This window comes from Hypomesus transpacificus, chromosome 10 (genome assembly GCF_021917145.1).
Source record: "Hypomesus transpacificus isolate Combined female chromosome 10, fHypTra1, whole genome shotgun sequence".
Taxonomy (NCBI): Eukaryota; Metazoa; Chordata; class Actinopteri; order Osmeriformes; family Osmeridae; genus Hypomesus; species Hypomesus transpacificus.
Genome location: NC_061069.1, coordinates 2,023,606 through 2,049,447, shown reverse-complemented (window position 1 = coordinate 2,049,447; position 25,842 = coordinate 2,023,606). Strand labels below are relative to the sequence as shown.

General features: G+C 47.4%; 2 protein-coding genes across 5 annotated transcripts in view; one reads left to right on the top strand and one right to left on the bottom strand.

The window, feature by feature from the left end:
* The first annotated feature begins 902 nt into the window (after nt 1-902).
* gbx1 (gastrulation brain homeobox 1) lies at nt 903-3,039 on the top strand. The gene is made up of 2 exons (XM_047028081.1): nt 903-1,602; nt 2,049-3,039. The coding sequence occupies exons 1-2, from the start codon at nt 1,155-1,157 to the stop codon at nt 2,561-2,563; spliced, it is 963 nt and encodes a 320-aa protein (XP_046884037.1). The 5' UTR covers nt 903-1,154; the 3' UTR covers nt 2,564-3,039.
* A 4,921-nt stretch (nt 3,040-7,960) lies between these two features.
* The window catches only part of agap3 (ArfGAP with GTPase domain, ankyrin repeat and PH domain 3), a 103,599-nt gene continuing 85,717 nt past the window's right edge, over nt 7,961-25,842 (bottom strand). For all 4 annotated transcript variants that reach the window (XM_047027604.1, XM_047027605.1, XM_047027606.1 and 1 more), the window contains 5 exons: nt 20,433-20,587; nt 19,695-19,785; nt 19,146-19,368; nt 10,999-11,254; nt 7,961-10,667 (listed from right to left, as the gene is read on the bottom strand). In XM_047027604.1, coding sequence (XP_046883560.1) covers nt 10,446-10,667; nt 10,999-11,254; nt 19,146-19,368; nt 19,695-19,785; nt 20,433-20,587 — 947 coding nt within the window. In that variant the 3' untranslated portion in view covers nt 7,961-10,445. The remainder of the gene's footprint in view (nt 10,668-10,998; nt 11,255-19,145; nt 19,369-19,694; nt 19,786-20,432; nt 20,588-25,842) is intronic.

Here is a 25,842-nt window from a genome sequence, read left to right as displayed (position 1 = left end):
CACGGATTGGCATTTAAACGGTAAAATGGTCTCCGATTAAATCAACACCTAAAGAAATGAGAAAAGTGTTTTCTATTCGTTGTTTTGTGGACTCCAAAAATGAAACACATCGGAGCAATGTGCAATTCTAAATAAGATTTGTTTTTTAAAGGGGCCTTTCTAGCAAAGCCGGGTTTGTAGGCTAAATGCTTTAGTTTTTACGTTGAATCCAATAAAGTTGAAAGTCACTCAAACTGACTATTCAAAGCTGCCCAGCTTCGGTTAGCCGTTGACCTCACATAAATGCCCATTATCCTAATCTAATTTTGCCAGAAAATCTCTCTCCAGGGAATAATTGTTGCCGCACTTTTCGAAGGCCAAATTCATTGTTTTAACCCAGGGGAGTTGAAAAGCTTTTCTCTCTAAGGAGAGGAGAAACATCTGCCTCTCCTCCCTCCCGACTCTGATGCCATCCGTCCCAACATTTCCACAAAAGCATCGTTGTTTTATGTCGTCCCTTGAATCCAAAGTAATTACTTATCATCAATCAAAATTAATAATAGCTGATTGGGTTGGTGTGGTCAACGATTATAGAAGGGGAAGGGTTGAGGCAGTCTCTCACACCGCTTTTAGTCATGTGGACTGGCCAAAAGGGGTGGAGGGCTGGGGGTGCAACCCATCTATTTGGTATCCACTGGGAAACTACCGCCTCTCAAGGCGGCCAAAAAGTCAGAAGCTGAATAAGGAAATGAAGCGTAATTTGAGGAAGATGGATGAGTCCCCAGGGAAACACCCCCTTTCATTCCATTTGTATTGCAGACGACAAGCTCTCTCTCTCTCTCTCTCTCTCTCTCACACACACACACACACACACAGACACAGACACAGAGAACGGGGGGGGGGGGGGGGCGGTAGAGTATGAGGGAGGAAAGTAGGGAGAGGTAGAAGGGAGAGCGTGTGTGTTTATGTCTCAGTGTGTGACAAATAGGGAGAGGGAGTGGGCACCAAACAAGACAGCGTCAACTCGCAGTAAGCTGAGGAGCTTTCGGACTAGCTGCCCAGTGCATAGGATAATACCACAGAGGACGTACAACTTGACTCGATTTGTCGACGTAATTTATTGAGGACAAGGACGCCAGACTATTTTCGACGTAAAAGACTATAATTGCATAAAAATGCAGAGACCAGGCGGCCAAGGGACGGCGTTTTCTATCGATTCATTAATAGGAACTCCTCAACCTCGGCCGGGACACCTGCTCTATACGGGGTATCCCATGTTCATGCCATACAGACCCTTAATGATTCCGCAAGCATTATCTCATGCACCTTTACCATCTGGCATACCTCCTCTAGCTCCGTTGGCATCTTTCGCTGGACGACTTACCAACACTTTCTGTGCGAGCTTGGGGCAGGGGATGCCATCTATGGTTGCACTCACGACAACACTGCCAAGTTTTTCGGATCCGCCAGACAGTTTCTATCCACCCCAAGAGCTTCCCGGACCTCGATTAAGTGCTGATCCAGGAACAAGGAGGCAAGAAAGCCCCCACTCAGAGGAGCTACATGCGAGAGAGAAGGGCTCAGACCTACTCAATTTCTCTGAAACTTTTCAAACTATTTCAGGTAAGCTTTTTCTTCTCTGTACGGCATCGTTATATGCACTTTGAGGAGACATGTTGCCCACCAGTAGAATAACATGAATGTAATACATTTGTATTGTGCCTGACTTATATTTTTTCAAGTTTACTGTGTTTCACAGACTTAATTGTTGGATTATGACATGGATCATATAGCTCTTAAATGTAATGTCAGTTTTAAATGTGCTTCATGTGTTTAATTAATGTAAGTCATTAGAAAATAAAAGTATTGGACGTCATTCGATAGATCTTTCAGTTTCATATACCATAATAACAGACTCCAAACTAATTTAGGCCTGTTTAGTTCAGGGATTGACAAATGGAATGAAACCACAGGACCAGAACCTCTTATTTTTTAAACATATTACATAAAAACTGATTAGGCTAGTAGTTCACTTCTGTGTCCATAACTAAGTTTTTTTCATTTTACAGGTGAAACTAAGTTGTACAGCTCAGACGATGAGAAACTGGACATGAAATCAGCAGATACAGTGTTGAGTGATCGAGAGGACAGCTCCGCCGACAGCGAAAACGAGAGTTTTTCAGACGGGAACAACTGCGGTTCTTTATCCCAGAAGAACAAACTCAAACCTGGGTCACAGGAGCCCCTACCACCTGGAAACTCGGCGGGAAAGAGTCGAAGGAGACGAACAGCTTTTACAAGCGAACAGTTACTTGAACTTGAGAAGGAATTTCATTGTAAAAAATACCTTTCACTCACTGAACGTTCTCAAATCGCCCATGCACTTAAACTGAGCGAGGTTCAGGTCAAGATTTGGTTTCAGAACCGTAGGGCGAAGTGGAAAAGGATCAAAGCCGGAAACGTAAACAACAGGTCGGGAGAACCTGTGAGAAATCCCAAAATTGTTGTACCCATTCCAGTGCACGTCAACAGGTTTGCCGTGAGGAGTCAACATCAACAAATAGAGCAAGGGAGCAGGCCATGAACTATTCTGATAGCCTGAAGGGGAAAATTACATTTGGTTTAGTCAAGTTCCCAGCCGGTTTGTTGAATGCATGAAGCACAAAAAAGGATTAATTTGGTCTGTGTCAAGTTACACTTTTGCATCACCAAATGTTCTATAAACTCGATATTGAGGACCAACTTTACTGGCAGAGGAATCAATTTGTCATATAACCCAAGCTTGGGTTTTATTTATTGTTTTGTAAATCTGTATATATGATCATGTGTCAAGTGACACTCATGGGCACTATAAAATAAGATTGTAAAAATTCTTTTTTAAAGTATTTATATGTAGGGCCTAAATGTTCTGTTACTTATTGCATGTGCTTTACTCACTCAGTAAAGCTATTCTCACTTGTATTTGGTACGTTTTGTTGGTCAAATTTTGCATGTACCTTACACAGTTAATTTTGATAGGAAACTGTAGGAACTGTAGCCCACTCGCCAGCTGTTCGTGGAAAAAAATATGAAGGAAATAAGTAACCGAACAAGGTAACACTGTAAAGTATATTGACGTAATAAATTCATTTTATATCGAAAATATACATCTGTAAGCACACTTATTGCTAAGGTAGTTCACCTTTCCGAATATGTATTTGTTGTTGTCACTGTATTTATTTTATTTCGGTTAACAAAAAACAAACAACTAAACAAAACATAACTAAACAAAAAACAGTAATATAGGCCAATAAGGGTTTATACAATGCTAATAACAATACTTATTATGAATAACAACGCTATACCATTGTATAAATAACAATTATAATAGGAGCAATAACATCACCAATCACAATATGAAACACTATAATAATAAAACATTGTATTGTCATAAGCCACAATACCGTGAAATAGGCCTTATTCACAATCAGTAGAGAGACAATTTTGCCTTAATTTGGTTTGAAATTTGACGAGATGTTTTAAATTAAATGAGATGTCTAATTTCAAGCTATGTCTTAAACATTTAAATTGTATTTTTAGAATAAGATTTTAGAGTTTATTCATAGAAAATAAAGTAAATCAATGATTATCATCATGGGTGAATAAACTCGCATATAGGGCCTAAGATAGCGTGGCCTACTTCTCTCCTCACTATGGATTGGGAAGACATTCAAGTGAATTGATCATTTTGAATAGGCATAAAAAACATTGCACTTATGCCTGTCCAGCAGCTCTTTGTTCTTCATGATACAAATGAAGATTTTCACAAATCATTCGAGAAAGAAAAGGCGAGAGGAACACTTTTTTTGTTAATCGCAGCAGCAGTCATTTATCTCTCTTTAGGAGGCCATGTTGTCTCAAGGTGGAGTGATGGATCCCCATTAGAATGGTCATATCCAACACATTGTAATGAACTTCACAATCAATCACTGTTAAGAAAAGAGACTAGGGAGCTACACTGTGTGTGTGTGTGTGTGTGTGTGTGCGTGCGTGTGGAGGTGTTTTACGTGCAGCATGATCACGCAAAAAAATAGGCTTTATAAAAAAGTTAAACTTTTTGATGTCGGTGTCTGGGTAGATTTCCGTTTATATGCTACATTTCATACCTGAGATGAATACAGAAATTGGTAGTTAGGGTATGCTACCAGTACGGTGGCAGTTAATTAAAACCTTTGCACAGGGCGACAATTTATAGGTCGACCTAAATATTATCCTTGTTTGGATATGCACAATTATTAAGTGCAACGCTTGAGTCAATCAACTAGCTAATTAGCAACACCTGCAAAATTTGGGACGAGGAAGCAAAAAATGGCATGAGGCAATTTTATGGTGATAGAGCTTTCACTTCAGTTCACCCTAATTTAATTGTTACAATTTAAACTAATAAAATTCTTGCGCATACTGATCAAATTTTTTCTTTGAGATCGTAGTTTATGCAATATATATTTTATTGTACAAAGCGATTTAGTGGATTGAGTTAGCGCAGGTGTAGGCGCACCAACACTGTGCTTGAACATCTCATCATCCGATAATTGAACTTGGATTTTAAAATTGAAATGAAGCCCCTTCATTTATCGTCTTACATTCTTAAAAAAAAACATCAGTTTATAATCGTTCTAGTGATTTCATGTGGTATAATGTGTAGCTTTTGGACGGTTCCTAACACGTCAGTGACTGCCAAATGTATACAGAGCACTTCAAGTTTTCTGAAAACTGACCCTTCAGCCGGATGTGGGTTGAACAGATCTCTTGGATGTGTCGCCAAAATAGGGCTCATGTAGCGCGGCAACGCATTCATCACCTCCACAACTTTAACACTTCGGATGAAGAAAACTGACCACACTATTACTCTGAGCAATTCAGAGTTCATAGGTAAAGCGTCTACTTAGTGGTTTTCACTTTGAAATACACGGGGCACCTGTTGATGTGAGTCAATTCGGCCACAGGCAGGACAGGAGAGAAATGTGCCACTATGAAAGCATAACCTTATCTTTCAGTATACATTTTTGACTCCCTTAAATTCTTTATCGGGTTTGTACTTACCGAAGATAATTGAGGACACAATTGACCGCTACACAACTTCAGCTGCTCTTCTCTTTTCAGAAGCCCGCCATGGCAGGCCTCATTGATGTTCGTCAATCGTCACTGCTCATAATTTATCTTTGTCACCATAACATGAATAAAATAATGCCTATATTTTATTGAAATCACCTCACTCAATGTAATCTGAATCACATTTCTTTCCAACGTTTTAGAGAGTATCAGGTAAACATTCAGTCCAAAAGATAATACCCTCAGTTCGTTTAATAATAATAACAAAAAGAACAATAAAAACTGTGCAATATGAAGTTATCTATTAGTGTCTGCCTCATGCATCAAGATTGTCACACTTAGATGGGGAGGTAAGGATTGATGGTCTTGTGAGCCAGTGGTCCCTGAACTGACTAATACTGGATGTCAAGTTCATGACATACTGCCTCAGTATAATAGCTATTTCAGGCTTTGTGAGATTACATGCAACTAAGAGTAACAGAACCAGTAATGTGTTTTGTTGATCTTATTTTGTGAATTTGTCTGATGCCATGTTACAAACAGTCTTGTGTTGTGCTTACATATTATTCATGTTATTTCTCTGCTAATCTCAGTCTTGGAGCATTGTAGGCTATCCATTAAATCAATGTAGTACTTAAATCCTATATTGACACGTAAGGGGCATGTTCTGAATCAATCCTCCTCTCATTCTACACAGCATGCCAGCTCTTCCTCCTCGGCAGGGAAGAGCTCGCGTGTGCTCCGGCTGGAGGTCTGACTTCGTGGGAGGGTCTGCTGGACTTTCAGGCTACAGTGATGTATGGGCAGATGCATCAAATCGCACAAGATAAACAAGCGATGAGTTTCATCAGGGCCATCATAGCTTTAATTTGGCTGCCTAATGAGTCAGATCTAGTGGCGGAGATAAGAGTTGTCAGAGGCCTGGCTCTAATGAATTTCTTGCCACTTGTAATCAAGGTTGCCTGTCTGAGGGGGGATGATTAATGGAACCCTGGAGGATTCCCTCGGCCCTCAGCCTTCATTACAGCTAATGCATTCTCAGGCAAATTAACAGAGAAAAGCGCACAAGCCGAGGGGGGGAGAGAGAAAAAGGGGGAGACCAAGTGAGGGTGAGAGAGTGTGAGAGAAAGAGGGAGTGAGGGAGAGAGTGAGTGAGACAGAGAGAGAGAGAGAGTGCGTGAGAGAGAGAGGAAGAGGAAGAAAGCAGGGGAGAGAGAAAGACCGAAACGAGGGCTTCAACACAAGCGAAGAAGGAAAGGGCAGGGACAAGAGGATGGAGGATGGAAAGGATGTGGCAGATAGAGAGGTGGAAAGCGAGAGGGGCGCTGAGAGAGGGGAGGGAGAGAGGGGAGCAAGCGAGGCGTGCGAGGGCGCGAGAGACACAGAGAGGGAGGGAGGGGAGGAGAGAGGAGAAAGATGCGCTGCGAGATCCACTGATTAGCGAGAGGTTCAAGGATATGGAAATGAGTGTGGAGACATGGATCCAGCGCAGGGTCAGTAGGAGTCGGGTGGAACACGAACGCCTGCTCGGCCACTGCTCACACATGATGGAGGGGAAATTGATGAATCGACATTTAAGGCTTGTCAGGAGGAAGCTCTGAAAATAAGATTCTTGTTGTATAATTGCAGGTCAAAATAAAAGGCTGGCTCCAAAAGACATAACATTTGGCCCTGGGAGGGAAAGAGGACAAGTGAAGGCTTGAAGACAATAAGGACGTTAGAAGAAAGAGCGTAGGTAACCACGGACACTTTGGTTTTCGACAAATCGTCGTGCGAGCATACCTTGGCGGTAGTTGTGTTAGAGTGACCGTGCATAAGTGTGACAGGGTAATCCCTTGCTGGAAAAGCAAACGTCTGCATACATGGATGTACTGGTTTGCAGATGTTGACACTTCAGGTGCTTGTGGGCCCGTGCATCAGGGTGTCCACCTCTGCAATCAGGGAGGTCATTTATCTCAACTGAGCAGTAGCAAGTCTTCCTCTCTTTTCAGTCATCTGCCATGGAAAAACCTGTCTGTGGATCTGTAGTGACATCCTGAGGTCCATCAGTAGCATTCAGCATAGGAGCTGACTGTAGCTGCATGGCTTAACCCACTGGTATCACAGAGTGACATGTCGAGGGCAAAACTTCATTCACTGACGAGTAACATGTAACAAGTGAATGTTGGTGTGTCTCAAGGAAGGAGGAAGACAAGACATTAGAAAGAGGCAGGTGATGAGAGAGAAAACATTGGGAGGATGAGGGTGTGTGTGTGTGTGTGCTGAGACGAGATTAGCTGGAAGTAAAGAGTGGATTAGTGTGAAGCTGACGCTTCTCGACACCCAGACCTTTCACTTTCCCGCCGCCGGCTCCTGGTGCCTGACACCGAGGCTGCCTCTTTATCTTAATCCTCTTTCAGAGCCTGTTTGGGGGGCCTCGCCAGCAGGAAACGAAGGGGGCAGCCCCCCTTACCCCAAACACTGGCAGAGGAAGTGTCTGAGCCCTGCCCTCTCGCACGCTGCGGTGGCCCGCCCTCCCGCCCTCCCCCAACTGCACAAACCAACAGGTCAGGCTGGCTATGCTTCTCCACAGTGACACACCTGGGGTCGCATGTTAGAGGGACCAGCTTATGGCCCTTCATGGCTCTCGGGGACAGAGGCAGATAAATGTGTCAGTCCTGTGGTCAGACCTACCTTGACAGGTCGTGGCACTCACTCCCAACACAAGACACAGATGCAGTCATGTAGAACAGAATGGGACTCCTTTAGACTGAGGTGTGTACATCAAAGTAAAGATGTATATTAGAAAGAGCTTTCAAAGTAAGAATACTAGCGTCATAATAGTAGGTCATCTCAGCTATCGTAGCAAATAGAATATCAAGGAGTGAATATGAAGACATTTCACACGCGGTTATTCCCCAAATCCAGGAAAGGCTACATGGTTTTATTGGAGTGTTTATTAATAGGTCAACAGTCAGCCAAGCGTCCAAGCACACAACGGGTAACTCTTTAGCTTTGCTTTGTTTCACGTTCTGAACGTAAAAGAAAGAAAAAATCAATAGGAAAATTAAACAAACAAAAAACAATATTTACATACTGCATTATAAATATGTCAAATGTACATCATTATACACAAAGTACCTCAAACGGTCACATAATGTAGATACACAGAAGTACCTAAAATATGATTAAAAACAAGGACGAAACCTTTTTAAACAACATATCAAAAAAGGGTTAACAAGTCAAATATGGTGACTGTAGACCTAAAACCATTTCAATGTATTTGTCTGGGTGCATGTCTGGTGGAATACATCTTGCTTGCTGTGACAAGCCGCTCTGCAGCTTGCTCTGTCGGTCGGTCCACAAAAATGGCCCCAGTGGTACGTGGTTGCAGCTATTGCGAATTTGAGCTTCTTAAACTAATATTTACACTTACAGTATATCCTGTCTTTGGAGAGGGAAAAACTTGCATTGCATAAGGGTTCTAGTCAAGCAAGTTTCTTACATTTCTATTAGTTTATATGGGAAATCGGACATAGTTTGTTGTAGTCCTACTGCATACTACGATATGAACTTCTCAACAGACATGCCTTGAAATGCTTTAGCAAACTAATTGAATTATGTTGGTCCAACAGCCACCTGTACCTAATACTCACTGGAGAGAAGGACAACTATATTGTACCAGAGTAAATTAAGGCTATCTACAAACTCAGTTGACTTTTCAGTTTGAATTTGATTTGGTTGAATGTGTGGCCAATCGGAGAGACTAAGGAAAGAAATTCCCTTGGTCTTATTACACACTGTACCTAACTGACCACAACTCGATTTTGTAGAGCTTCTAAAAAATGCAACACTGAAAGATTCAACAAAACCATGTAGATGATCAATGTACCAAATTCATATGCGGAGGCTTTGCTCTGTAAACATAAACAGTGCCATTGTAAACTTGACATTTGATCTCAAAATGGCAGAAGAAAATAAAGAAAATGTTTGTGCCACTTCAATATTCCTGTTATCCAACTACCTCGCCTTGGTTTATAATGACAAAGTACTGATATATACACACAAACACATGATGAATCAGAGTGTCAAGTCATCTACACTTCTCCCAGCTCTCTCAGAACAGAGCTCAATCTCAACACACAGATTCTTGGTTAGGTGCCCTGAATTCGGTTGAGGGGCTAGAGGGTTAGTTTAAGTCACATTTTAAGAAAACGAGGGGCAACGTTTCCAAAAATCCACTAACTGAAGGAAGAACTACTTTTTACAGGTCTGCACAGCTTTTTGCTTGTAATCTTCGGGCCAAACCACTGTAGGCATTTACCTTTTCTCCCAACAGTGTCCACACTTTTCACGGCAACAGCAGGAGAAGCTGTTGTCTATAGCGATTTCGAACCTTTGGCCACAGGAGGTGATTTGATATTCCATAACGTGTGTGGTCGGAAAACGGGGATAGGGTTTCTGTGTCAAACAATTATCAAAACACTTTAACCAGTCAGAAAATTACTTCAACAAAGATGTCATAATGATACAATTTCCCTCTTTCAATCAACCCTTTGAATGATTTTTGATTGAAGAGGCATCTTTACAAAACCATTCGGCTTGATGGTCATAAAACAGTATTCCTCTTTATTCCCTTATAATCATGGATGATTTGCGGATTTGAGGATCACGATAAGGGTGGAAGAACAAATGACTTTTTTTCTGCTCCCACAACGCATTGTGCAATCAACTCTTTTATGTCAAATGATTTCAACAGTTTTCCCTCTGAAGCAAAATATTTCAATCATTTTGAATCTTCTTCTGGACCTGCTGTGCCTCTTGGTAGAAATGGCACGTCAAGAGTTTGAGCCCTAATTGCTGGATCAAACACATTTCTTTTAAACTCAACGTTTGTTTCATGGTGCGTGCATGTGTGGTACCCTTCAGCCGATAGTTCCCAAACAAGAAAGTCCTTCAACACTACAGCATGGACGTGTGAAATAATGGACGTGCTCATTAAACTAAAAACAAAGAAATGGTTTCGCTTCAAAAGAGGAACACATCAAATAAACATTCAAGCATAAAAAAAATGCTTTTCGTAGGGATGCTGCGCGACAATTGTTTGGTTGATGCTTAATCACAAAATGCTTCAAGCTGATCACGATCATTTGCGTGTGTCACATCTCTGTGATGAGAATTCCACAAACAAACGAAAACAAAATCAAAACAGACGCCCAACACTCGCCATCGAATAAAAGCATTTTGTCCATGGCTTCTGACTGACACAGTCTAGTTTACACAGTATGAGACGGTGGAGGGGGAGGAGGGACACAGTATATGGAACACAGTGTGTGTGTGTGTATGTGTGTGTGTGTGTGAGCGTGAGTGACACTTGTCCGCTCCTCCTCCGGGCTCTACATGATGCTGACGCTGCGGTTGAGCTCGCACTGGGCATTGTTGTTGACGTTGGGGTTCCGGCGGCTCATGTTGGGCGTGGCGTCATTGGCCTGGCCGCTGGCGTCGTTGGGGCAGCCGTGCTGGAGCAGGATGTCCGAGCACTCCTGGCTTCCTGCCCGCCGGGCGTAGGACAGCGGCGTCTGGCCGCGAGCGTCCCGGCTCTTGACCTCCACGCCGTACTGCGGAGAGAAGCCCGTGAGGGGGGCGGTGGGGGGAGACTTGAAAAACAGTGAAACTCAGGTCTAGTTCAGCGTTTCTCAAACCCAAGTTGTGGACTGGCATCATACGTGTTTACACACAGATTATAGTTACTTTGGAAAGAAAAGAGCTTCCAAGTCAGTGTTTAGACACCGAGAAGTTTCAAAAAGCACCATTCAAGCTCATCCATCCCTTCCAAAACCACCCTCCATCTCCCTCCCCATCCCAAATCAACTGGCACCCCGTTCCATCCTGGGACAAACGGCTGACCTTTGCACCCTCATCTCCCCTCGACCCCTCCCGCCGACTCACCCAGATGAGCAGCTGAGTGATGACCACGTTGGCCATGGAGCAGGAGAGGTGCAGGGCGGTGCGGCCGTCGCCGTCTCCGTACGTCTCGTTCACCTCCTCCTTGGTGCCGTGGGCCAGGAGCAGCACCACCAGCCTCAGGTCGTCCTCCACCACGGCCCGGAGCAGCTGCTGGCCCAGGGGCACGTCGGACTGGGGCAGCCCCACCAGGAACAGCTTCTGCTCATACTTAGCCCGGATCCAGCGCTCCTTCTCCTCCCTGGAGGCGGGAAAAACAGAGACAGGTTAGGGAGAGAGAGCCCCCGACAGATAGCGGAGTTGCCGTTTGCTGCACCGGGCAGAAACTGGGCCCGTTTTAACATAATAGGTCGTATTTAACCGGCATACTGTGGAGGGATTTCTCCCATTAGTCTTAATAGTTATTCTTCAGATCCAAAAGCACTGGAGAATGAGCACCATTTTTCTCTGGCGGTGAAGTGAGAGCGACCCCAGGTCCCTGATTGTCAGGCCATTGTTGAGATGAGGGAGCACTGAAGAGCCAGATGCTTCTCCTAGCGATTACCCCACCTCCCGCTGATTACAGTCTGCGGCAGCAGGGTTAAAGTCTGGCCAGCTATCTAAAGGTTACACATTGTGAACAGAGCATGTCTGCGGTGGACAATACAGGAGGGAAGGGGACATGCTGTTATCAGTGCTGTCAGTCGTCAGTCTGAACCGGCGGATTGCCACAAAAGAGGCTCCGTGTTTGGTGGGCCCAGGCCTCCCCAGGGGTGGCCCGGCTCGGAGCCCGATCGATGGGGCTGAATGGCAGCCAGAGAGGGATGCGCTGATGTGGGGCTCCTTCAACTGCAGCCAGAGGCAGAGAATAGAAGGCCTTCGCTCCGCGGCCAGGCCGAATTCTATCTGTCGCTCTCAATCTTGACCTCTTGTTTCTTTCTCTTCCCGCACGCAAACTGTCCGCCACAAAAAAAAGAAGGGGGTTCGAAAATATTCTAAATCAATACGTGAATGGTTGAGCATGCCCAGTGTGGTGCTGACCCTGTGACCCCGTGGGCGGCTTGATAAGGGGAGTAGAAAGGGGCCGTTGTTTGGGTGTGCGGGTGAGTGACAGAGAGAAGAGGGCTGCCGCTGATAGGGGCCCGGCGGCTCCGCTGGTTAGAGTGACAAGGCTCCCCAGAGACCCTGCCATGGGCTTGGGCACCAACGTCACTCATTACACCACTCACACCATCCACCAACAAGCACAGCCAACACGCTACTTCACCTCATTCAATCACTCAATTATGCTGAGAGAACTTGAAAATAAACAGGGCTCGGTTCAGAGCGTGTGGAAAAAATATAGGACAAAGATTTGCCGACTTCTTTTTTTGGGGGGGTCGCTGTTCTCGTCGTCGATTTGTTTATTGGTGTGTTTTGTCTGCGTGTTCCTCTTCTGTCCCAGGAGCTGTGATGACAGCAACCCAGTAACAGTTGCCTCAGCCCTGACACTCCTCGTTATGACCTCATGATAGCAGCTGGCTGAGGGTAGTAGCCTGCCCTCTTCAGACAGAGAACATTCCAGACTCATATGTCACCTGCCAGGCTCACGCCTCGCCAGGATCCATCTTACACACCCGTGCGCGCACACGCACAGCCCTATCACCGGCCTCAGTCACAGGGGTTAATTATCTGTCCAGCGAGAGGCCAGACCTTGTCAGCACCGGCCCAGGAGTTTGATGAACTGCACAGAGCCATTAGAAGCTCATAAAGCCACTTAGCCTTACTGATAAAACAGTTACCTCGACCTCTTACTGTCCATCGCTAATTAAAAGACCGGAACATTTTCAGGGACAGGTTAAATTGTCGAGTATTAGCCTTTACACAGGCGTCCTTTTAAAGGTTTGCAGATTAGCTCAAAGCTTTATGACCACCAGTGAGGACCAGTTGAATAGAAATGTGTATATTCAAATCTGAGAGAGGTTACCTTTCCCTTTTGTACACAGTTCAAATAAGTCTTTTCTTCAGACTGCAGGGGCTATAAGAGCAACAATGTAGTCCTAATGACAGGCAATTGCAGTGGCCAGCAGTTTTATGGTGTGAGCCCTTCATCAAACTCTAGTCTGTCATTATGTGTGGACAAGCCTGTTAGGAGATCAATGGTGCCCCAGCTCTTTGTGGATAGCTCAGGGTAGGAGGCTGATGGCCTTCCTTCCTCCCCTCCCTTCTACTGTCCAGAAAACCTGGATTCACAAAACATGAAAGTTCTACTTGTGGGAATCCCAGACTTATGCAAAATGTGAGCACATCTCTGCTTTGAAATGAACGACGAATCAGTATTTGTTCATATTTGAAATTGGTCCCTAAAATTCACTGAGGGTAATTGTCCAAAGTTGGCTTTAGGAAGGTGACTACTGAATGGGGTTCCGTAACCAAAGAACGCAATGAACTGACATGAGGTAAATGAGGCAGAAAGTGAGCACCAAGACGGGAAGCAAAAAGGCTGAGGGGAGCCATTAAGAGGACGTCAAAGTCTGAGGAAGGAGCCTGGAGGACACTTTGTTAGCCCCCGCCACAAGACCGGGGCCAAATACTTCAAAAGAAGCCCACAGCACCCCGGTACTTCAGTTCCAAAATCAACCACACAACTTTAAAGAGGTTTTTGAAGAAGAAAAAAGAGCAGTGGTTAGGCAGTGGTGTCTCAAATTCCTCAACTGCTGCCACTTTAAAGGTAGAGTGTGAAAGGAAGTGAAATGGTAATCCCGCCTCCTTCTTTTGTTTGGAATAGAGAAAAAAAACTATCCAAACAGAGGTAGGGTTTTGGGCAGGCAGGGGGAAAACTGAGAGCCTTGAAAGGGACACTTCCTCTCCACAGGAGGAAGAAAATAAAATCAGCTGATTTAGCATGTCAAAGCACAGGGAGAAAGAAGGGGGGGGGCTGAGAGGAGATAGAGAGTGAACTTTCTCAGCAGGGGGAGCTTCAGGAAATCAAGCCGATGCTTACCCTCTCTCACACACACACACACAAACACACACGCACAGACAATAAGACCATCGCGCTTGCAGACAAATACACACACACACCGCCTTCCCCAGCCTTGCGCACATGCTTGCTCAAAATGATTGCGTTGCTCAGGGGACAGAGAGGGCTCAATGGAAAGCTCGGCCTTTGTCTCTGTGAACTATGAACACTGTTGTTGGTTGCAGCATGAACTTCCCAAGTCAGTGGGAGCATAGATAGGTCGACAATAAAGAGAGAGATAGGTGACAAATAAGTGAAAAATACGACTTCACATTTGCTTTTAAGTGCTGTCCCCTCTAATCCTGGCAGCATCAATTCCCGAAAATACCGAAACAAAAGCCTCCTTGTAATTCCACGGGCTCGCCAAGCCTCGAGTTGAGAAATGGATTCTGACCCTGACTTAATTAAGTGGCAAATGGCGGAATGATTCTCCTAAACCCAGCCCACAGAGTCAAGAACACATGACTGCATCCACACAAAGAGGAACAAACAAGGATAATTAGTCAAGCCTGAAAGACAAAAGGCAAATGGGGATTTATTGGGGCAGAGAGAGAGTGTGACAGAGGGGGCGTGGCGTGGCGGAGGAAAAGGGGAGGCTGGGGAATGTGCGCTCGTCTCCTCTCCGATGGAGAAGTGCCCTCAGTGGCCTGTGTGAGGAGGAGGATGTCCATCCCACCATCCCTCGCCGCCCCGTCTTTCAGAGCGGGGACAAGGCCCGGCCCTCCTAAACAATCAGGGCCACCGAACCCCCCCCCCCCCCCCCCTCCTCCTCCCCTGCTCCTCGACATTCACGGTGGAGACATCAAATAGATACACTGAGAGGGGAGGGGGGGGGCAATCTCAACAGGCCTCTCCATGGGGGGTGGGGGGGGGGGCTCGTACGGGACTGCTTCCCATGCGGCCAGCTTCGCTTCTCCACGTTGAAAAGCTGGGAGCGAAAGAAGAGGACGGAAAATGGAAGAGAGAAGGAGGAAAGAAGAAGAAAACACACACACACAGGGAGAGAGAAAACTGGGCCCCAGAGCTTCAAAGGTTGCTAGGGGCGAGCAATGAGCGAGCCACACATTAAAGGACAACTGTTAAAGTGCTAAATAAGGCTCCCTATGGTCAACAGGGAACAGTTTCAAACCCCATATCCTGCGCTAGGGGTTACAACAACACAGCAATTCAACCAGGAAACGGAATTTCGGGGTATGGACTCGAACGGTGGTGTTTTTTCGCAGCCATGCCCATAGCGGGGTCTAGACAGACCTAATCGTTCCTACTGGATCAAAAGGTTGTTTTGTGGAGTGGCCTCTCTTAAGAGGGGCCATGAGAGGAGCATCTGCGAGCCCCGGGCAGCGAGATGACTAGAATATATTGTGACATTAATGAGGTTGTCAGAGCCCCCATGATGGAGTGCCTGTGTTTTTGTGCCAGCAAGACTAACACCCTTAAACGCTCTCACTGTTAACCCCTCCTGCCCCTTCCCTCTGCCACAAAGCTACCAGACAATATCACACACACACACACGCACACACCCATGCGGAGGATGGCGCATGCTCCAGACGAATCCTTCAACGCAAAGTTGACTTTGCATCGGAACGCATCTCCTATTTGGCGACGCGACGGTACGTTGTCGTTAGCCGGGAAATTCATTGCAGCTGTAATGTAGCAGAATTGAACGCTCCCTAAATCTGGCTGTGGCCTTGTCTACCTGGCCCGGACACACAGTGACGGGAATCATTATTGACCGCGGCGCGTCCCTTTCCCGGGTGAGGCTAATTACTGACCTGTGGGTTTCATTTAGAAAAGAGAGAAAGTGTGCGAGAGAGGGAGAGTGAGCGAAAGAGAGAGAGTCCTGGACAGGGGGGTCCCAGCCGTTCATTTGTCTAAATTAATTACCCCCCACCTCCACCAGGGTTCCTGGCAAGGCCAGCTATTCTAAAGCCTCTTCGGAGAGTTGGCGCTCTCGCTCTCCCCGCCCCCCCCCCCCCCCCCCCCCCTCCCCCCTCTAACCTGTTAGTAGCCAGCGAGTCTCCGAGCTCAGAGGTTTCGGAGACGAGCGAGCGCGGGTGGGGGGGGGCGGGTGAGCTCGCCAGAGTCATTACACCGCCAAGAACCCTCCGCTCCCTGCCAGCGACACACACCACCGCCGTAGCACTGCTGAGGAGCGCGGCGGCCACCCCCAGACTTCTCCGGGGAGCTAGGAGTTAAAGAGCAGGCCGGGGTCTGGAGAGGTTAGCGGTGTGATTCATTTTTATGACCGCGCGGGCCCTGCAGGCGGTGAGAGTGGCAAATTATTTCTGAAACAAAGTGGAGGGCTCTCATCAGAGCTATTACCTGGCCCCGGCCCGGGGCACCGCAAGCCCACAGAGGGTGACAGTGAGAGGGCCGCGTCGGTGAGGGATAGCCGTCCACATCCGTCCACGCTCCGGGACATCGCGCCAGATGAGAAGGAGTGTGCGTGAGGGAGGGCGCATGTGCGCGTTTTGGAAGTGTGTGTTTTCTTCCCGTGTGCGCCTGTCTGTCTTTGTCTCTCTGCGTGCGCGTGTGTGGTTTGGTCTGTGTGTGTGTGTGTTCTAAGTGTGTGTGTGTGAGATAGAGACTCAGTGAGGTCTGAGGTTAATATGAGCCAGTGCCTTACCCTGTACCAGTTGAAACAGTCTGCGCGATTTTCTCTCACAAGCGTGCCAGCCAATTAGAGAAGACGTGCAGAACACAACGACAGCCAGGTGCTAATTAAAGGAACAACTCCCCACCAATACGCTGACTGCAGACATTGCTGGGACGCATCGCTGTCAGAGATTTATGTGAGCTGAGTCACTTATGTGAGCTGAGTCATTTATGTCACCATGATCTATTGATGGACCCACTCCTTAACTGGCATTCAAACGCATGAATCATTTCAAACATACATTGTAATCCAAGATATTAATCAATCTGAACTCTTCTGGCTTGATATTATTAAGCTGTTAAAGCAGAATATACGATGCATCCATTCAGCAGACGGTTTTATCCACAGTGACGTATAGTAGTGTATATAGTAAAAGTGCAGCAGATAATAAAAGGACTACATACACCTGAAAATAGATATGGAAAGATATGGGATAGCCTGACCAAAAGTGACAATGCCACATCTATTATGAAGCGTCTGTGAATCTCAACCACAACAACCAGCATGTTGAATTCTCCCCATTCTGAATTCTGGATTCTAGAAGCTAAACCAATCTTGTGGATGAATGCATCTTAAACAAAATTTCTAAAAGAACCCCCAAAAATGGGGTATAAAAACTAGTGTAGCAGGAGACATTCGATCAGTCGGCGGGGCCCCATCTTCAGGTAGTTACTGAATCGTTTAGATTAGGTGTCACTAATGTTTAGCGGGCGGAGGACGCGGCGGCTCGTCTGCCTGGGCGCCATCGCAAAGATGCTCGGCGTCAACACGGTGACACAATTAAAACACGGGGCCTGTCTGGGGGGGTGGGGGGGGCGGTGAGGGCGGGGGACCCGTCTGACAGGCCTGGTAAGACAAGGTGAGGCAGCGTCCCTCCCTCACGTCTCCAGAATACCACCTGGGAAACATACTTCATACGCAAGTTCCAGACAGACGTTTGTTTACTCCCCAGAAACAAGGCCCGCGATGAGACGACGAGCAAACGAAGGAAAACATTGTAATCACTGATTACCAAGAGATAAACGAGTGGAGGGTTCTTCCTCCCAGGGTTGGTTAATGGGTGTACGTAGAGAAATGCTTGTTTGATGGGGGGGGGGGTGAAGAAATTACCTCCCTCTCTCCTCCCCCCTCCCCCCCCCCCGGATGAGATCCAATTTTCCTGACAATGAAAAACATTCCGCCCCGAGGCGACTCGGGGAGGACTGACGGGGGGGGGGAGGGGAGAGGAATCAACATCGATAATCTTTCATCAAGTCGACGTCGAGGCGCTTTGGCCATTCGATACATAACTGTGGGCCATCGCTCAACTCAGACGGCCCCTCCGTGGGCCAGCCCGACAGACAGAGAGAGGACGCCGTCCTGTCCGCAATCGACTCGAGTGTGTCTGCGGCCTACAAAACATCTCGAACCCCAATCTGACCTCACCTTCCAAGGGTTCCCTCTGGAGGGGGCTCTGTTTCCACTGAAGCGCTGGCGGTTCGAAGCGGACTTAGAACCTCAAACAGTGCGTGTGCGCGGTGTGTTTGAGTCTTTGACACGATGACCTGACCAGTGCTGTCCTCTGTCTTCTCTGACAGGCACAGCGAGCACACCACCCTCCACCACCACCCCCCACCCCCCAACCTCCCCACCCCCTCAGTGATGGATATGTGACAGGGCAGGCAAGGAACCCTGGGGCCAGGCCCCTGGGGTGGGGGGGGCCAACACTACAATGGGCTGCTTAATTACCTCCACGTCCTCATCTCAGGCCATTAGACAGGCGGGCTGGCTTGGCCTAACCTGTCAACCAAAGATAGACAACCCAAAACTGAAACATTTTCTGGGCTGGGTTCTTACTGGTTTATACAGAGAGGAGGTACAGAGTCAGGAAGTACAACTCAGTCTGAAAGACCATTCGGTCCACAACCTCGTTCAATGTGAACTGTCAGACTGATTCCAAATCATTGTGGAGGTGTTTCCTGCAAATGCACTGGACATCTATTTCAGCAGTGATGTGTTGATGAAATAGAACGTTCTGGTTCATGGGTAGAACGTAAGGCCGGTGGGGCTGTCATGTGAAGGGCTTCCTGGTCCCCAGCACCAGAGTGACACTCATAAACCCAAGTGACAGGCTCAGTTTACTCAGAGTGGAGCCTTTAACACCCAGGCTCCAAATGATGTCACACTTGACACGCTGTGAATTACGGGTCTTAAGACGAGACAGATGATAGAAACAAAGTGAGAGACAGACAGAGAGAGAGAGAAATACATCAAAGGACAAGAGGCTAAACCAAAACAATTGCAAACTCTATTGCAGGGGCGAAGGTTTTAAACTGAGGATGTGGACGATCAATATTTTTCTTGCAAAAAAAGCGAAGGGGAAGAGATTTCCTGTTTTCAAATGTAGGTCAGATCTATACTGACATGTTGTCAGACGTATACGCAAATCTACGCCCATGCTATACCACAATGACAGACCCAGACACAAGAGAGGTGTGTGTGTGTGTGTGAACAGACCTGCTGCAGTCGGAGCCAGGCTTGCTGTAGCCCTCCAGAGCCCCCTCCCACACACTGTTGGCCATGGCGTTCCCGATGGCCGCCATCACCATGCTCAGCTCCACGGGCCAGTCGTCCAGATCCAGGGAGCGCACGCGGGACAGGTGGGTGCCCAGGTTCCTGTGGATCCCCGAGCACTCGATGCAGATCAGAGCCCCCAGGTTGAGACTGGCCCAGTCTGGATCTGGAGAGAAGGGAGAGGGAATGAATTCAGACAAATAGTACTGCAATGTTTTAGGTTCAACAACAATCTCGAAGCACATTTATGCTTTATTGGAGAGTTTTCAGTGAAATGGGGCAAGACAGGGAGAGAGAGGGGAAGACATGCAGCAAAGGTCCCAGGCTGGATTCAGACCCATGCCGCTGCTGTAAAGCCTCGGTCGATGTGTCACGCGCCCTTATCCAGTGAGCCACCACAAAGGCAGGCTGGAGACGACCGCTCGGAGCGTTGCTGATCCCTGAGGTGTTTCGGGGGATTGCGTGGAGCCTGGTTCGGAGGGCAGTACTCACTGGGCGCATCACAGTCCACGCAGAAGCTGTTCCCTCTCACGTTGCGTACCGACTGCATGGCCACCGCGTCGCTCTGGCTGCCCAGACGAGACTGTGGGGAGGTCACAGAGACAGGAGGTCAGAAACAGAGGAGGAGGAGGAGAGGTACGGGGAGGGGGGGAGGCTTTGAATGTTGATAGAGTGAGGGAGGGAGAGAGACAGAGAGAAAGAGAGAGAGGGAGAGAGACAGAGAGAGAGAGAGAGAGAGAGAGAGAGAGAGAGAGAGAGAGAGAGAGAGAGAGAGAGAGAGAGAGAGAGAGAGAAAGAGACAAAAAGAAAGAAACAAAGAAAGAAAGAGAGGCAGAGAGGGGAGGGGAATGTAAAAATGAGGTGTTGTCTCCCCAGCACACTGACACAGCCTGTGTTCCTATCCGGGATGTCTGTCAGCCCTAATAAGAGATCCCCCACAATGCACTGAACCTGGCTGACAGGACAGCCTCCCACGTGTGACGGCTCACAGACAGTCCAGGAGACAGAAGAGAGAGAGGGGGGGCTGTCACATATAACCCTCTGCTGGATGATGGGGCGCAGGTTAACACTGTCACGGCACGGCTGCGTTTAAACTAAACACGTGTGGAGTGCATGGAGTTGATGTCATGACATGTCATGTGTGTCATGTCTCAGAGATCAGACAGGACACACTAAATGTTGAGGTGGACCTCAGGGTTGTTTTTGTGTTTTGCCCGCCCGGGCGCCCACCTTGTTCTTCATGCTTTCACAGCACTGCAGGCTGGCGAAGATCTGGCTCTCGATGGCCTGGACCCAAAGCTCTCGCTCCTCAAACGTGGACGCCTCGAAGTGCCACATCTGGCCGGTCAGGGACACGATGACAAACTCGAACGACTCCTCTTGCTCTGGAACAGAACGACACAAATGACCCACTGATGCTCGGGATACATTACGATTTCTTTGATATGTAATTGATAGTTGAGGCATGGATGTCCTGTTAAAGCACGATGAGGGCAACCCTCCTCAAAACTGATTGTGCACCCTTGAAAATAATGACCAGTGCTATAATGCACTTAGCATAACTGTCTGTTACAAACAACCACAGCATTTATACATCCTGTGCATTTATACTGCCTGGTTTTCTGTCTGCGTCCCATTTATTACATGCCTTTTCCAGGAATCCTGTTTATTTAACCTAATGAGGAGCACATCTGTGGGATATTAACTATGGGATGGCGACGTTTGATCTGTAATACACTGCTGATGATGAAGCAGCCGTTATGGAAATGTCACCTGTCATTTGGGCTGGGGGCTTTGACAGGACATATGCTATAACCACGGCATCATAATGCCTCCTCTGCTTAGAGGCAATTCATTAAGCCGCTACAGTACAACGTGAGTGATGTAAATCCTCTGTTCTCTGCCCATGCATGATCTCATTGCCAAACGATTTGTAATTACCTAATTATGGCTATGCAAATAGCGCTCGTCATTTGCATAAACCATGTTTCGAGGACTGGAGGCGGATATTCACAGGGGAGAATGGCGCTCTGCTACGGAGCTCTCCGTGCCTCTTCAAATGGTTTGAGTGCGTGTGGGACAAGTTTGGGATTAACTCTCGTCAAAGATAGAGCCATCATTGTGTAGTTCTTGAAAAAAATAAACTTGTGGAGAAACAGGTATCTGTGACTGTGTGAGTATGTGCCACACAAAAGGATCACGTCCAATAACTAAACAGATGTCCAATTCAATGACCAACTTCACCACGGAAACCTCTCCTCGCTGCCACTCCAAATCATGACACAACCTGGTCAGCTTCATCAGAGATATGATCCCAGCTGGAATTTCTAATCAATTCCGTCTCCTTGTCGGGAGAAATGACCACGCTCTGGCACATGAGACATTGCCAGATGACAGATGCCCGACAGACAGCACTAATGGAGCAATCCCGACGTGCTCGCGGGGGGCCATCACTGCGGGGGGGAAAGCTATAATCCAATTAGCCCTACACCAACTTCAATTATCTGATTTAGTTTGTGAGATCGACTACAGGTCACAGAATCAATACAGGACTCGGAGGGTCTTTATATAAAGGTACGGCGCAAGACTGTTTATGGAAGCAGTTAGAGTCAAGGTGCTCGAGACACAGACCACATGTGACATGTGCAGTTTGCGCTCAGTAGATGGAATTGCTTCGGCGCAAGAAAAAAAAAAACTATACAGAGAAAACCACGCCCAAGAATAATGTAGTCATTTTACAGACACATTAAAAACCTCTGAGATGGCCTTCAAAATCCCTTCGAAATGCTTCAATTTGTGGGGTTCTCCTTAGAGTCCAATGATGTTCCACTTGTGTTCTCGTCTCTGAAAAACCTGAACAAAGCTAATTATTTCGTTGGCTGACCAGGCAATAAATTGGAGGCATTAAAACCCTTTCATTATGGAGATTAAAAAAGCAACGAATGGCTGCCTTCTTAAAGTGATGAGGGGACGGGGAAAAACACACAACAAGTCTCCATGTGTAATGGAACAAGAGTACGGTACTAGAACCACCAGGAGGAGAGCGACATTGACCCGACCAGAGAGGACGGAGAGGGTGTGAAGGTGGCCGTGTTCTCTCGCAGTGTCGTAGCCCCAGCAGCCACATCGTTAGGAGCAGACGCGGTATCGCATATCGCTTTTTAATGCAGGAGAGGCAACTGGAAAGGCAATTCCACTCTGCGTAACCAGAGTAATCCCCCTTTCCACGGCATGTGATGATGAGGGTCAGCACATCCACATACAAGACGAGGACGCGAGCGGGAACAACGTGCCGAGGTGTTCCTGCTATGGAACGGGCAGCTGCCCATGATGGCAGGCTGCTAGCATCATTAGCTCTCCTGATGCTACTCAATAGGTCAGGTGAGCGCCACGCTAACTGGGGAGCGAGCGGTTCTGTCGCGTTAACATCGGCGTTGACCCCCGCCACCGTATCATCTGCCAGCTACACAATCAACAAGTCCTTGTCAATTAGAACTGGATTAACATAGCTGAAGCCAGTGGGAGGATATGGAGAAATTCTATCTAAATGTGATGGGGGGGGGGGGGGGGGGGGCGGGGGGCAACTGGGTAGAACGAGGCAAAGATGATTTGATTTAATTAACATGGCATAATAAAATGGAGATAAGACTGTAATGTTGTTGTGATTAGAGAGAGAGAGAGAGAGAGAGAGAGAGAGGGAGAGAGAGAGAGGGGGAGAGAAAGAAAGAGAGAGAGAGAGAGAGGGAGACAGAGACATGTGTGAGGTGTAATAACCAACTGGATGTCATTGAAGACAAATATGGACATTCCTAAGCTTTACTGCATTGAATTGATACTTAGAATATAGGTTTTTAAAGTAACAGGGTTACATAAAGACCCATGAAGTGGTTGAATATGAGCACGTGACTGTTAATCACATGGGTGATGTGGATTAGAGTAGAGACAATAGCCAGAGCATGTAGTGGATGAGTCAGAAATGGATGACGTTTTAGGGGCACACTGACCTTCAGCCAGAGGTACAGGGACCTCAAAGGGGCCCAACTTTTGGAAGGGAGCGATGACGAGATAGTGAGGCAAGTGCAGACATGGACTGTAACTATTTGTTCTTTGCGGTTGTGAACCTGCTCTGGTGAGTGGCAGCAGGGGCTCCAGCGGAGAGCTGAAGCCCAGATCGGGCCCTCTAGTCTGGGGTTCATGGGAGAGCTGAAGCCCAGATCGGGCCCTCTAGTCTGGGGTTCATGGGAGAGCTGAAGCCCAGATCGGGCCCTCCAGTCTGGGGTTCATGGGAGAGCTGAAGCCCAGATCGGGCCCTCTAGTCTGGGGTTCATGGGAGAGCTGAAGCCCAGATCGGGCCCTCTAGTCTGGGGTTCATGGGTTCCATCTCAACACTATCACCCTCCACCTCCACCTTGGGGAGATCCATCTCCCTGGTGCAACCAGAAAGGCTTTAAGAAGCCAGTGTGTGTGTGTGTGTGTGTACGACAGTGTCTGGGTGAACTGATGACACTGCGCCACAACACTTTGTTTTGGTATGAGACGTGCGACGCCTTGCCGCTGTGTGTTGTGTAGGGCCCCGCGTCAGGTGGTCACTTAAACAAGTGCTCCCCGTTCCTGTAAATGAATGAGCAGTTGGGAAGAACAGGCCAAGGCGGTGCCATCTGTAAATGTCACAGCGGCTGCTTGCTCATTTTACACATCATTAAAGCCAATATTCCTAACCTGTATCAGAGCAATCAGGAGTAGGCCATTACTGGGACAGGGGCCTCGGGGGAGGTGGGGACACACACACACACAAGCAACCTCCGAGAGGCGAGCACGGAGATAGAGTGCACCCTCCATCTCTTTGACACGCGCACTCGCACACGGAAACATGGAAGGACCTGCACACACACACCAAACACACACACAGTGCTCAACAACCTGATGGTGAAGAAGAAGAAGAAAAAAACCCTAGAACAAACACAAAATCCTAATAGGAGTTACACTTAGCGATACGGCAAAAGGAAAACATGGTCAATTATACGTGTATCTGTGGGCAGTGTGCATGGAGCCCAAATGAGAATCTTGTTATTCCGTGTTGTCTCCCTGCGAAGCGCTGTGTCGAGAAGCCGAGGAGAGCCATTACAGGAACAGAGGCCCCAGGGACAGCTTTGGGAAATGAGACAGAGTCTGGGAGTGACAAAACAAAGTATTGAGATAAACACCCACCATTAGCACAGGCAGTTAAACCTCCATTTTCTAATCCTCAGCTGGACGCCAGAGGATGTTAACCGTTACCTCACTAAGGTGGAGAGACCCACAGGAGGTCCTCTCATAGTGGGTTACCTGCTCTCTGTCTGTCAGGGGATTACAATGTGAGTGACAGCGGGCGAGAACATGTCAGTTCATGTATTAGTATTCCTCTGAGTGAACAGTTTGAAGATATCAAGACCTTGGCAACCTAACGTCAATTAAGAATGTTACCCATCCAAACCTGAATGTCCCACACCAAGAAGATCCTGCCAAGGGAAATATCTTCATTTCCAAAGCCCATTCCAGTCTGAACCAAGTCTCACCTCTCGAAATCCTCCGACTCACTCTCTCCGCTTCTACCCTTGTCTGCTCTCACACACACACGCCACCCAACCAAACGACGAATACAAACTTGATACATCTTCCACCCCAAAAATCAGGTACATTAATGACGTTCCCTGACAGTGTGCATTAATCAATGGGAGCTCCCCTTGAACGCAACTCTTTTATCGGCCATCGATTTTCCAGTGGGTTTTAAGGAGAGCGGTGCGTTGAGAGAGCTCATCGCCAAGGAGGCTGCTGGGAAACACATTAAAGGGCTGTCAGTTGCCCCGCTATGCATCCTGCATCACTCTTAAAGCACATGAGAAGTTCATTACACGGCAAAGCTCTGACAGCGAGCAGGTTATTGGAGCTCGGGTCGGAGCGTGAGAGCGCACGACGGCACTCGACACAGCGAGACGTTTGCGCTGTCGTTCAACGTCGCGTCTCTTAAAGCGCGAGGGGCTAAAGCTCGACGGTTCACAGCTGCCACTTTCTCTGAGGGACGCGGTTCTCCTAAAATGTCTCCACGACAGTTTCAGCGACAATTACATGTCCGTCCATCAGATTTTTTGGGGTCGTCGTCGACGTTTCTCAGCGTCTCCCGCATTTCTGTGACATACAACATTTAGCGAGCAAAGTCCTGTTTCTGGTTTACAGGCATGAGTGCAACAGATTCACCCGCGTCTTGTCTAACATTTCCCATGTTGACTAAAACGATTGCTCACCTAAAAACGCACACAGCTCCTTTGATTTATGATGCTTCAGAACTACTCAAATTCAATTTCGGCCTGCATTCCGGGGCTCTGATTGCCCCGTAAATGAGATAAACTGATCGCAATTTATTCAAGGATCCCGTCTCTCCTCCTCTTCTCCTTCTTCTGAGACACAGAACCTGCATCTTACAGCTGACTGACTCCGATATTTAAGCAATATGTCTGTATTCCTGAGGCATTCAGCAGAACAGACAAGCTGATGCTAATAGAAAATACCAAAGGGGGGAGGGAGGGGGGACGGGAGAGAAAGAGAAAGGATGAAAAACAATGCGTTTCCTCGACGGGAAAGAAAACTTTTGAGTCGACCTGTT

Bases quoted from the DNA above. Each gene is read 5' to 3' on its own strand.
- gbx1 (XM_047028081.1), top strand. From the start codon at position 1,155: ATGCAGAGACCAGGCGGCCAAGGGACGGCGTTTTCTATCGATTCATTA. The intron at 1,603-2,048 runs GTAAGCTTTTTC...TTCATTTTACAG, and splicing joins AACTTTTCAAACTATTTCAG to GTGAAACTAAGTTGTACAGC.